Source organism: Spermophilus citellus (assembly GCF_964194105.1).
Source record: "Spermophilus citellus genome assembly, chromosome: 10".
Taxonomy (NCBI): Eukaryota; Metazoa; Chordata; class Mammalia; order Rodentia; family Sciuridae; genus Spermophilus; species Spermophilus citellus.
The window spans coordinates 36,517,920-36,532,035 of record NC_138197.1 but is presented as its reverse complement, the minus strand read 5'-3'; the positions used below and the strand labels follow the sequence as shown (position 1 = coordinate 36,532,035).

Here is a 14,116-nt window from a genome sequence, read left to right as displayed (position 1 = left end):
GTTGTTTGCTATTCATTTGGTTGATGATCAAACAAGCTTAGAGATAGTAGTGAATTGTACAAGGTTAGGTAGTAACAGTGTTGGGACTGAATTCTACATCTTCTGACAACCATTTTCTACTAAATTCCACTGAAGATTGTCAGTCACCAGATAGGATTACTCTCTGTGTTGGTAACAGAGGGATGATCAATAATATTTGAAGAGAAGATTAAGCGTAAATGTTCACTGTCTTTTCCTATTCCTCAAAACCCACACTGGAGCATTCTTTCACTTCCCCAATTTAACTATACCTGGCAAGAAATGTGGACAAAACCATTATTTGACCTTAGATCAAACTGCCAAAGTTTCACAGGCCACCACAAATTAAACCTTATTGAAAGAATTAAATATCTCAGAAGTTCTATTAAAGACTGGTCTGTCACTTTATTTCTGGAATGCATTTTCACTCATCTCACCAATTATAGGAAAATAAAGTCACACTCAACTTCACAGGATGCCACAAAGGTCGTGAGACCCAAAAAGTAAAAGGCTCTTGGAAAGCTTATTTTAAGATCACAGAAGCCATACCCATAACGGAGGAAGCCTTAAGAATTAGGAGGGCCGAAAAGTAAAATCGATTCCATAAACCTTGCTTCTAAGTCCATAAAAAAAGCTATTACATTTTAACACTTCTGTTATTTGTTAATGTAATGTACTCTATTTCGTTTAGAAAAGAACGCGATTCGATCTTGATAAAACGAAGGTCTAGCAGCTGCTAAGCTCCCTGCAGCACTGGAGAGCCTCTCACGCTGGCGGTTTCTTTCAAGCTTTTCTCCCGGAGTTCCGGAGGCGGAAGAGACGCTGCTGCAGTGACGCACTTATCTGTGTGACTGACGTCACTGACAAGCGCCAGGCGGCACGCTGGCCAAGCTTTCGGCGGGCTTCCGGGAGACCAAAATGTCTATGGCTAGTGATTTCTACCTGCGCTACTACGTAGGACACAAGGGCAAGTTTGGACACGAGTTTCTAGAGTTCGAGTTTCGGCCGGACGGTGAGCAGTGGACCGGGTCAATGGTGGGAAAGGGGAATCTGGATGAGAGGCGGACGAGGAGGCGAGGCGGGTAGAGTGGGCGAACCTCGGGCATGAATGGGATACAATGGCCACTACTCCTGGCGAAGGAAAAAAAATAAAGTGTGTGTGTGTGTGTGTGTGTGTCGCTTAAGGCTATAGAAGGCCTAAGTTGTTTTGTGAATAAAAGAGAATTAATTGCTGTAAATTAATTCAGAAAAGCGGACGATGCCACGTATTGAAAAGTTGAACCTACATTAGTCCGAATCCTACAGTCCGCGCACTAAAAGGGACTTCAAAAGCCATATCGTTATCAACTTAAAGTTTTAACATTGTTAAGAAAACCGGCCTCAAGTGTTGTTCCAAGGCTGCATAAAATGGGACTACTTATTCATTCAGGCGGTGTGTATTAAGGTCTTTATAGAGGAGCCCATCATATAAACAAATAGACGTATTTTAAGTACTTAAATACAGTTTTTCACCATGCATATGCATTAAGAATACCAAAAATGTAGAGAGGGGTGGGATAGGGAGAAGTTAGGTCTACCGGAGGGAGTGAGAAAAAACTTTAAATGATAGACAACGTGAGATGAGTTTTGGAATAAGAGATTTTCTTGGCTTCTGAGGGAAGGAAAAAAAATCCGACTGGGAGAGTAGCATTAGCCTGTAGTGTACAGCAGTACTGTCTTTGATATTTAAAGAATGTTACAGTATATTGAACTCTGTCTACCTGCAATAGGACAGTTCAGCTGCGTGGATTTTTATTGACACCATATAGCTTGTCCAAATAACTTTTAGCTAGGCACATAAGTTAATCACCCTAGTATTATCAGGGAAATTTCATGTTAAAACAGTGATTCTCATTTATTTAGTCTGTCACCACATCGCTTCACTTACTTAACATTAGTTATGATAATGAGTCATGAAAATTGCAGTTCCCAAATAGTATATCTCTTTAGGTTAACCTGTCATTGTAGAGGATCAGGATCACATCATAGCTGTGCTTGGGCAACTGAGTCGCCTTGTGGGATTGTGTGCAGTAGCCAGTAAAAAAGTTGTGATGGATTACAGTTAAATATACACCAGCTGATAAACTGATCAGTTTTATTGAGGAACAGCACATAGTTTATGTGCATCTTATTTACAATTCTGTTTTTTTTTTCTTTTTGGTTACCAGGAATTGAACCTTGGGGGTGCTTAACCACTGAGCCATAGCCCTCTTTATTTTTTATTTTAAGATAAGGTCCAAGTTGCTGAGGTGGCTTTGAACTTGGATCCTCCTTTCTCAGTCTCCTAAGCCTCTGGGATTATAGGATAGAGCTAGCATGTCCAGCCCCTATTCATATTCTAAAATAATTACTATAAATATGTACACATTAATTGGAAGGAAAATAATTAAAAGAGAACATTTTAGTGGATAAGAGAAAGCATTAAGGAAAGTAGATTTAGATCTTAATCTTGCGTGACCCTGGTCAACTTACTTTGCTCAACTGTGAATAGGTGAGAGAATAAAACCAACTTTATTGTTTTATGCATTAAATTTTCTGGGCAAAGTACTTAGAACCAAAACAGATACATTAAACTTTAAAGGAAATGTTCCTTTTTCAAATTCTTTTTCTAGTTCATGATATGGCTTTAAATAGGCCTTAAAAGTGACCTATCATATATTAAAGGCACAGAATATTTTAAAATTTGGCTACCCGTAAGTATTTATTATTATGACTAGCATGGATCTTACACTTGAGGGAGGAAATAGTAGTAAAATTGATAGTATAAAATGGTCTTTACCTTCAAAATCACAGTGTCATTTTTTTATTTTCTATTTTTTAGTATTGTTTGCTATTGTACATTGAATTTTTTCCTATTCCCCACAGGAAAGCTTAGATATGCCAACAACAGCAATTACAAAAATGATGTCATGATCAGGAAAGAGGTAAGATTTTCAAATGTCTTAATTTTTTTTACTTTTGGTCCATTTTCCTCTTTGTTGAATTTACAAAAGTTAATCTAAGACTATGTTTTAAGGAAAAAGGCAATTTATAGTTTGAAAAATTTCCATTTCAATTAGATATGATTGTAAACAAAAGTAATCTCAATAATGAGATATTTGAATCTATCATTTAAGTCATTTTACAGTTAACTTTGTCTTTTTACTCTGTTCATTATTTAAAATAAATAGTCATGATGTAAACATAGTCTGAAAAGAGTTCAGAGTACTAACAGTGATGTGGAATTGGATTTGTCTTTTTATCTCTTAGATATTGTGTTGTCACCATTAACCATTCAGAGGTACTTGACCCCGTGTTACAAAGGAAGAATATAGGATTTTAAAGGGGCCTGTGATAGGAAGACGTAAATATTAAAGGAAAGGACAAGAGAGTACAGAAAAAAATAATATTCTTGAGAAGAGTAAATGTCATCCTGTTCTTTTGGAATCACAATTAAATTTTTCTGTGGTGTTCTAATTGAAAATTCAGAATTTGTAACTCTTTTTTAAAATTTCCTGTTGAATTATGGAAAGATATAGTTGGACATTGTGAAATTTTATTATAATTTATTTTCAGGCATATGTACATAAGAGTGTAATGGAAGAACTGAAGAGAATTATTGATGACAGTGAAATTACAAAAGAAGATGATGCCTTGTGGCCTCCCCCTGACAGGGTTGGACGACAGGTTTGTATTTAGTGATTCTTCACATACATAAATGTTAAGTTTTGTTAATGATTGTTTTCTCTTATTTTTATAATGGTTACTTGTTGATTCTTTGGTTTTCCACTTAAGTAGGCATCTGGTAAATAGTCTACTTTTATTTCACTTAGCTTCATTTTCTCTGTTATTTCCTTGTGGTAAAGGAGTCAGCACATAGTTCTAAATTTAGGTAACTTTCTGAATAGTATTTTCCATAGCCACTCCAACCACAGTTATGATGCTTTCATTCTGTTGTTAATGGTTTCTACTATATTTTATTTACTTATTAGAAATAAGTACAAGTTGTATTTGTGGAATTTGAGACTTAGGATTCTCACGACTATATAAAATTCACTTTCTTCAGATTTATAACTTTAAGAGTTGTTATTTGTACCTTTATGCTCTAGAAAAAGATTTGATGGATTTCTTTGTTCAAATGGACCATTGTATTTGCCTCTCATATTCCCTTCAGAATAATTGATGTTTGTCAAGGGCGTCTGAAGAACTCTTAAAGGTGTTATTTCACTCTGTAAAAGGATTTGCTTTCTGGATTAAGTCTTTTCAACTTTTGGAAAATTGGATACTACCCATGAAAGGAAGAAACATTCTATTTCACTTTTGTGTATTCCTAAAGTTGTACTTTATGTCACCTTCTTTGACTAGAGGAACAGTGTGGAGAAATCAAACATGATGACACTCAGTAACTTAACTCTTCTATTTAAAGGAGCATTGTTTAGGAAAGTAAAGGTAATAGTCAACAGTTTATTTTATCCATTTTTATCACTTTTAAAGAGTAAATTTAGACTTTAGTTTGTTTTATGCATTTATACATGTGTACTACAAAACAGCAACATTAGCAACTAACATTTTTTATCTTTTAGATTCAGGGAGAGAACCTAGTTTTTCATCTACCCACTTGAGCATGTATTCATGGGTTTTGGTTAGTGGGGAGGAGTAGACATACTCCAGAAACTACCTGTTGGATCCTTAGGTCAAAAATTTTGTGATAAATCTTCATTCTCCATTTGGAATGTGCCATAAATTCTGCATAATTAGGTTTTCTAATTACATATATAACTAGAATTTCCTTAGTGACATCTGTTTGTTAATTTAACTTAAAAACTAGTTACAGAGAAGCCCCTTAATTATGAGTTTTAGATTTGCTGATAAGCAATATAGAGAAAAATTTATACACACTAGGAACCACTAACTATATTATATTGTATTTGTTTTACAAGTTCTTAATTTTAATTGGTGAATTCAGAAAAGTGTATTAGTCTTTAAGTCTTATAGTCAGTAGTATCACTTATTAGTGGTTATAAATCTTTTATATGTTTTATGAATTTTATATATATAAATTATATATTTATAAAATAAGGCTAATAAGACCTACTTAAAAGATTATTTTAGGGATTACAAAAAATGTAAAGTTCAAGCAGCAGGGCCTGAAACATATTAGGTACCAAATGGTAGCTATTATTAATGTCATGTATTTTATTTGTAGAACCTTGTAGAAAGGGAAAATATATTTATAATGTTAAAAATGGGCTTATGCAATAATAAATGCTGGAGTGGGTATGGAGAAAAACAAACTTTTACACTGTTGCTGGGACTCTAAATTAGTATAACCAGTATGAAAAACAGTATGAAAGTTCCTCAAAAGACTAGGAATGAAACCACCATATGACCCAGCTATACCACTCCTCAGTATTTATCCTAAAGAATAAAGGTTGGCATACTACAGAGATACATGCATGCCTGTTTATAGTAGCACAATTCAAAATAGATAAATTATGGAACTAGCTTAAGTGTCTGTCAGTGGATGAATGGAGAGAAAATGTGGTATGTATACACAAAGAAGCTGTATTTAGTCATAAAGAAAAAAGAAAATATGTTGCAGGACAACGGATAGAACTTGAGACCATTATGTTAAGCAAAATAAGAAACTCAGAAGGTCAGAGTTTGCATGTTTACTCATTTTTAGAATCTAGAAAGGAAAAGAGAAAAGAAAGGTGTGTTGGGGTTTGTGTCTCATGAATATAGAAGAGAGATCAGTAGAGTAGAGGAAAGGGACCAGCGGGATGGAAGAAGAAAGGGAAAGGAAACCTAGGGAGTGACTGTTGAGGGCCACAGCCCAGCCAGACTGCGGCAAATGACAATTGGCCAAATTATATTGTTATGTTGTATCTGTGAATATGTAGTAGCAAATCCCACCATTGTGTGCAACTATAATGCACTAATAAAAATAAAAAAGAGAAAAAATAAATGAGAAAAATAAAAATGTATTTAAGACTATGTAATTATTTTTACTAAATATGCCCAGTTATATCTCTAGTGTTTACTAGCATTATAATAAACATTTCTGTGTTGATTTATTTTATAGTATCTTCTATAAGCAATTCTTGGTTTGTTCTAAAATTGGAGATAGTGCTTGTAACTAGTCAGTTAGTGACTAGTCAGTGAGGCTGTTAGTTTTTTTTTTTTTTTTTTAAAGAGAGAGTGAGAGAGGGGAGAGAGAGAGAGAGAGAGAGAGAGAGAGAATTTTTAATGTTTATTTTTTAGTTCTCGGCGGACACAACATCTTTGTTGGTATGTGGTGTTGAGGATCGAACCCGGGCCGCATGCATGCCAGGCGAGCGCGCTACCGCTTGAGCCACATCCCCAGCCCGAGGCTGTTAGTTTTAAGGACAGTGATGCCTGACAGATTTTCTTTTTTTCCCCTCTGTTCTGTTGAATGCTAGAAAACTTGTAGCTAAAAATGGGATCTTTTTGTAGCAAGAATTCAGATATCTCTGGGATAGATTTTATATTAATTATAGTTCTCTCTCTTTTTTTTTAGGAACTTGAAATTGTAATTGGAGATGAACACATTTCTTTTACCACATCAAAAATAGGTTCTCTTATTGATGTAAATCAGTCAAAGTGAGTATGTTAAAACATTTTGGCTAAATTAACATAAATTATTAAATTTATCTTATAAATTATTAAAAAGGCTCATTTTACAACTATAGTCCATTTGCGAGCCAAGATTATTTCAGTAGTATCCTATCAATTTATTATACAGAGATAATTCTGATTTTTATGTCATTAAAGACTTGGTATCTTATCTATCAAAGAAGTTAAGGTATTTCAGTGTCAAATATTACCTTAATCCAACATTATATAGTAATGCCCAGATTTTATTAACTATTTATAGAAAAATCTGCATATAATGTTACAAAATTTAAAGGAAAATCCTTATTGGATTATATCAGCCTCGTTAACTCATATATTATTACTCTGTTTCATGGGTTTAATACTTGAAAATATATTTTCCAGTATAGCTTAAGAATGCTTTTAGCTACCTATCCTTCCTAAGTTTTGTGTCTCCTGCCTTTGGCTGATCTAGGCCATTTCTTCTTGCCTCTTTCCCTCAAAATGTTCCCAAAGTGCTTTTACTGTTTTCCCTCTTACCTTAATAACTTGTTTGTCTGCTTTACTGATTTGAGTGTAAGCTCCATGAGAATCTTGTATCTTCAGTTATTATAGGGCTTGACACATAATCTGTGCTTTACATAAAAATTTATTTGAGGAAAGGAAAAAGAATGAATGCATAATAACCACTGGACACAAACAGCTGTGCTCACAAAGAACGACCAGATACTTTTAAAATATATTTTCCTGTAGTTGGTGAGGATGTGGCATTGCATTTTGGTAATATGCTGCAGAAACTATTAATATTTTTCATTCATCTTTGCTCTAATAATTTCATTTCTGAGTGTCTATTTTTGGAAGTATTCTCAAATACTGGAAAAGCTATATTACACATCAAGATGCTCATTGAAACATTTATAATTGGGATAATCTGAATGTTTATCAAGGAGAAAATGTTTAAATTAATGAAAATTATAAGTGAAGTGTTTTATTTTTTAATGCTGTGGAAACAATACCAAAAAAAAAAAAAAAAAAAAAAGGACAGAGAATGATTAGAGTTATGGGAAAAAAATACATAGAAACACCAAAATATTTATCATTATTGCATGAGAGTGGTAGCATTATAGTATTATAAGTATTATGTTTTTTTGCTTTACATGTTTTTGTGATGCATAGCTATTACTTTCCATAAGGAGGTAACACTTTAAATATAAAAATGAGGGCTGGGGATGTGGCTCAAGTGGTAACGTGCTCGCCTGGCATGCGCAGGGCGCTGGGTTCGATCCTCAGCACTACATAAAAATAAAATAAAGATATTGTGTCGTGCTGGGGATGTGGCTCAAGCGGTAGTGCACTCGCCTGGCATGTGTGCGGCCCAGGTTCGATCCTCAGCACCACATACAAACAAAGATGTTATGTCCGCCGAAAACTAAAAAATAAATATATTAAAAAAAAGTTGTTGTGTCCACTGAAAACTGAAAAATAAATATTAAAAAAAAATATATATAAATGATACTAATAAAAAAACTTTACATGTTTCCTTACAGAAAAAATAGAATTGTTTGTTCCTCTTAGTTGTCATTCAGTTTGTCATTTTAGTTGTCAGCAAGATTCTTCCTTTATCCTTTCCATTAACTGAATTGTTACAGATTTTTTTATATTGTTTAAGAAATTTATAAAATTATGTTTCATTAGGACTAAAAAGTAACTTTCACCTTTTTATATTTTAGGGATCCGGAAGGCCTTCGAGTATTTTACTATTTGGTACAGGACTTGAAATGTTTAGTTTTCAGTCTCATTGGATTACACTTCAAGATTAAACCAATTTAAATTGTGTTTTTGAAGCTCTTTGTATATTTAACTAAGGGATAGGTAAGGGAGGGTTTATTTGCCATTTCTAATACTGGGATTTTTATGAATGTGAAACAAAATGTTTTTCTTGTACATAAACTGAATATTGGAAATAAATGAATAGGCTTAATGATTTTTCTCACTTGGGACCAAGTGGGCTAGACATCCCATATACATTAAATTCTGTAAGTAAAAGTCACTTTTGTTGAAATTTTGTTTTAATAAAACATCAAAGCCTGGATAGTGGTTTTATTTTGTTCTATTTGTTTTCAGGAGACTATATCTCTGATTCACTTTAAAGATAATAAGAAATTGTTCTAGTTGATATATCTTATGGCAGAAATTCTTAGGGTAGAAATATGTGGCCAAATTTCCATCTATTAAAGGCAATTACAGACCTCTTATTTCTTCCATACCTGGTGGGATTTTTTGGTGCTTATAGGACTTTTTACAGAAGTTTCTGGATTTTATACATTAATCACAAATCCCTCAAGATAATTCACATTTAAACCTTTTTGGTGTAAACAATGATTTTCTAAAGTTAAAAAAAAAATGTAGTCAGACTCATCTTTGATGATGTCCTTATTTTTTTTCTCATTTTTCAAATTTGTTCCTTTTAAATATACATGACAGTAGAGTGTATTTTGACATATCACACATGGAGCATAAGTTCCCATTCTTGTGGTTATACATGATGTGAATTTACACCGGTCGTATATTCATATATGAATATCGGAAAGTTATGTCCAATTCATTCTACTGTCTTTTCTATTTCCATCCCCACTCCTGTCACTTCATCTCCCTTCGTCTAACCCAGTGAACTTCTATTCTTCCCTTCCTTGCCTCATTGTGTGTTAGCACCTGCATATGATTATGCCCTTATTTCTTATTCATATGTTTGTGTCTAAGAACTGAATGAGTTTTTAGCTTTACAAATTGTATTAAATTTGTATTTATCTATAAATACTTATTTAACTCCTAATGAACACAGGTTCCAATCATGCTTCCCACTTCCCTTCAACCTCTTTCTTTTAGACTTCATCTTTCATTATTTCTGTTAGTAACTGGGTCCCTGGTGTTCTGTTCCTCCTCCTTCTGAACCCCAATCTAAAATTTGTGCTGTCAAGATAGTTGTTTTTATTCACTTGCTCCAGGGACTGGTAATATTGACTTTATAGTGGCAGAGCTTCTGAAGGCTTGCTAGGCTTCTAACTTGCTTGGAGCACAGCAATTCTAAGAAACTTTGCAGTAATGGGAATGTTCTGTTTATGTGCAATCCATACAGTAGCCACTGGCCACGTGTGGCTACTGATTACTTGAGATGTGCCTAGTATAACTAAATTTATAGAGTGATTTAATGAATTTGTTTTTACATTTTATTATAATAAATTTCAAATATACAAAATAGAATGTTGTAAACACGTGTCATTCTAGATTATAATAAATCTTATAGATTTTATAATCTGGTGTTTTATAAATTTTATAATTGTGGTATCAAGTGGCTGGGTCTGTGTGTGTGTTTGTGTGTGGGGTATGTGTTTAATTTTGATGAAGTAGTAAGTAAACACATGTTTAATGGCTACACTTTTGGCAGTGGCACACCAGCTGATTTCATTGCTCAAAATTGCATGGCTTGAATGAATTGGACATAACTTTCCTATGTTCATGTATGAATACACAACCAGTGTAACTCTACATCATGTACAATCACAAAAATGGGAAGTGATACTCCATGTCTAATATGTCAAAATATATTCTACAAATAAAGTAAAATGCATGGCTCTTCAGGTTTGTTGTGGAAAGCCAGTTTATCTATATTGTGCAAGATAAGACTCATCATCTTCAGTTTTACTGTATGGAAATAAATATTCCTGTTCAAATTGTAGGCCTTAATGAATGTACAGTGTAGAACATGTTATAACTCTCTTTCACTTATATGTCCACACAAGGAGAAAGGAACAAATGCTCTGAACTTCTAGGGTACTCACAGTTATTGGTTATTTCTCAAAATGGCAGTCTGAGGCTCAAGATTGAGCATGGTTAGGGAGAAATATTCCTTAGATTAAAAAGTTAACATATGAACTCTGAATCATTCTCTAACTTCTCTCTAGTATTTATTTACTTATTTTGCTCTATCCCCACTCTCTGAAGATTTCTCATACTCAGATCAAAATCAGAGAATAGGTGACTAGGATTAATAGCTTGTATTTTTATCTATGGTTTTCTTATACCTTGTGTGTTTGAACTGGCTTTTACTTGATTGTAAGCTGCTGATAGACAATGCTCATTTAAAAGTTCAATTTTGAATATCACTAGTTTTATTTGAAATTAGATTTACATTCTGCACTTAGGTCAGCCAACACATGTTCCCCCTTACCTCCTCCCTTAATAGAGATACTTCTCAAAATTATCAAACTTTTTCCCAATTGATGGTTTGGCATTCAAGGCCTTAGAGTAGCCAGCACCTGGTAGTCTTACTGCCTTCAGATTATTTGCCTTTGTAATTTACTCTTTTTTTTTTTTTTTTAAAGAGAGGGGAGAGAGAGAGAGAGAGAGAGAGAATTTTTAATATTTATTTTTTAGTTCTTGGCAGACACATCTTTGTTTGTATGTGGTGCTGAGGATCGAACCCGGGCCGCATGCATGCCAGGCGAGCGCTCTACCGCTTGAGCCACATCCCCAGCCCTGTAATTTACTCTTAAGGCAGGTGATATTCATTTTTGTTGCTGTGGAAACCTTTTTCATTACCACAAATCTTTGCATATGTACATACTCAATACCACAGAATCTCAAATTTGAACATAAGGTAAGGATGTGTCTTTTGGATGTGGTGTAACTGTGATTCTAAATTCTCATGTATAGTCTTGAGTAGAGCTCTTTAACTTTGCTCAACCAAAGCAGCATATACAAAACAAGAGAATATGGGAATATTTATGATCTGCCACGCTTTATTATGCTCGTATTTATTTATTGCCTTTCCATGTTCTATGCCTCTGCTTCTAATAGAGTGCAAGACAAGCATTTTATGAATAATGTTAGGGTTTAAATCTGGAATGTCCCTCCAAAGTCTCATGTCACAATCTGCATAGTCCCCAATGCAGCAATGTTCAGAGGTGTGGTTTTAGGAAAATGATTGGATCATGAGGGCTCTGACCCCATCAGTGGATTAATCCGTGGACTACTGGTAGGTAAGACCTTTATGGAAGAAGTAAGTCACTGGGGGCATGTCCTGGAAAGGTTTGTCATCTCTGTAGCTGGCCTCTTCCTCTTGATTTCTCTGCTTCCTGGCCGTCACAGCTGAGCAACTTTTCTTTGCATGCCCTTCCATCATGATGTTCTGCCTCACGTAGGGCTCAGAGCAATGGAGTTGACTGTGGACTGAGACCTCTGAAATGGTGAGCCGAAATAATCTTAAGTCCTAAGTTGTTCTTGTCAGGTATTTTGCTCATAGCTATGCAAAGCTGGCTAACAGATCAAACTAGGTTTATTCAGGTGGACATTTTTAATATGAATACAAATGTTAGCTGAGATCATTTTAGATATCCTATTGTTTGACTACCCTATCTTGGTTTAAAATGGGTGAGACTTGTGAACGTGGTGTGTGTGTTGTAAATCCATCCAGTGATACCTAATGATTATTTTAATAATTGGATTTCTAGCTTTAATGAATAAAGAGCTAGAATAAAAGAATCCCCCCAAATAGTAAAATGCCAAAAGTAAAAGAATTTGAAGGTGAGCTCAGAGTTTGCCTTGGAAAATTCCCCAAGTGAAGAACAGTAAAGTTGAAGAATTGCTCAGTGTCTTTAGTATCTGCCTTGTCTCATTTCTCTGAACTGTGTGATATAGTTTACTGAACACTGATTTAATAATCAAAAATCTTAATTATGGATTGGTACTTAACTATTTTCTCTTGTCAGTCTGTGCACTGACTTTTTATTCATTATTGGCACAGAGCCCAAGTAGCTATCTGAAATCCTTATTTGCCATTCTTTTATTATTATTCCTTAGTTCTGAAGGTGTCTTTATTTTGTTACTTTTACTGATTGAGGTCTCGTGGTCCTGTTAGGATAATATGGAGTATTTAAATCTAGAACAGTGAAATCTTTTTTTTTTTTTTAATAGAAAAAGGACAGGTGGTTAGAGTAACAGGAAATCTCAAAATAGAGGCCCTTGTTTTTTTACTCTAAGAGCTCAGAAACTTTGTATTTTTCAGTGGTATAAATATTAGTCATGAGGATGAGTATACAAAATGGGAAGCTTGGTCAGGAGTGGTTATTCCTCTCAATAAGGTAGTTCAGACCATCATTCCCTGTGAGCTGGTAGACATCTTTCACCTCAGCCTGGGACAGGAAGAACTACATAGAGCTGTGAAATGATAAAAACCATTGAGGTTTGAGGGTGTGACCGGAAAGTCTGAAGGTGTGATCATAAGCTGTGTGCAAAGCTTCTGGCTAACTGTATCACCAGAAAGGAATGAGTAAAATATGTGGTTTCCCAAATTTTAAAAAAAACCAAAACAACAAAAACCAAAAGCTTTTTTAGCAAAGCAGCCAGAAAATAAATGAATACATATTCATGTTTATATGTATATGTTTTATGCAAAAGTGAATTTGAAAGACAAAGTTCTAGAGCTTTCAAAACATTCTTCCAATTTTTCATCTTTGTTTTATTAATTTTGTTATAATACAGCTTAGTACTTCCAGTTTTGTGCTGCTTTGATCAAAGAGTTAGGAGTTTTAATCAGTTCTCTCTGAAGTTACTTCAAAAGTTAATTGTCTTCTCATTAAAAAAATTGCCTTTTTCAGAAATTTAGAGCTTAGTAAGAAAAAGAGTTTAGAGGAGCGTTACACAATGTAGCTTTCTAATCACTTGTATCATTCTGTTCTAAAACTGAAAAAAAATCTAGATTTTATGGTCATTTACTCAACATTTATCTCATTGCTCATCAAGCACACTAGTAGGCATCATGGCTCTTATTTGTGCTGCTGTTACAATAGTGAATAAGACGGATATGTTACTCACCTTTGTGGACTTAATGTTAGAAGAGGCAATATGTAAGAAGTATAAGAAAAAGTGCTCTGACTTCTTTAGCCTCCATCCTGAGGACTCTCCACCCATCACTGGCTATGTGGATGTAAATTAAAATGGGCAAAAAACCTTAATATCACCAATATCTTCATGGGGCAATATAATATAAATTTCCTGATCTGAAGCCATAGAATGTTTTTCTAAAGCAGTAGTGATATACTGCTGTATGTTTTACAGTTCCTAAATTATGTGCTGTCCTTACCTTGTTCTTCCCAATACTTGCATTCCAGGTTTGATGTGGTTGGATAAAGGGTGTGCATTGGTTTATTTTATGTTACTATAGCAGAACACCTGGGAGTGGGTAAGAATTTTATTCTGGCTCACGGTTTTGGAGGCCGGGAAATTTAAGATCAGGTGGTCTCATCTGGTAAGGGCCTCATGATGTTTCAATTCATGGCAGAAAGTGAGGACAATTGGAGTTCATGGAAGACAGAACACCAGGAGTGAACTAGTAACTAGTCTTGCCAATGAGAGAGGCATGAATTATTCATGAGGCTCCATCCCATAACCCAAACGCCTCCCACTG

General features: G+C 34.4%; 1 protein-coding gene across 1 annotated transcript; it reads left to right on the top strand.

Moving 5' to 3' along the window:
• The first annotated feature begins 894 nt into the window (after window positions 1–894).
• Window positions 895–8,741, top strand: LOC308658542 (protein mago nashi homolog). The gene is made up of 5 exons (XM_081311297.1): window positions 895–1,030; window positions 2,923–2,981; window positions 3,613–3,723; window positions 6,578–6,660; window positions 8,382–8,741. Exons 1-5 carry the CDS (start codon window positions 937–939, stop codon window positions 8,479–8,481), a joined length of 447 nt encoding a protein of 148 aa, XP_081167423.1. The 5' UTR covers window positions 895–936; the 3' UTR covers window positions 8,482–8,741.
• The last annotated feature ends 5,375 nt before the right edge of the window (window positions 8,742–14,116 follow it).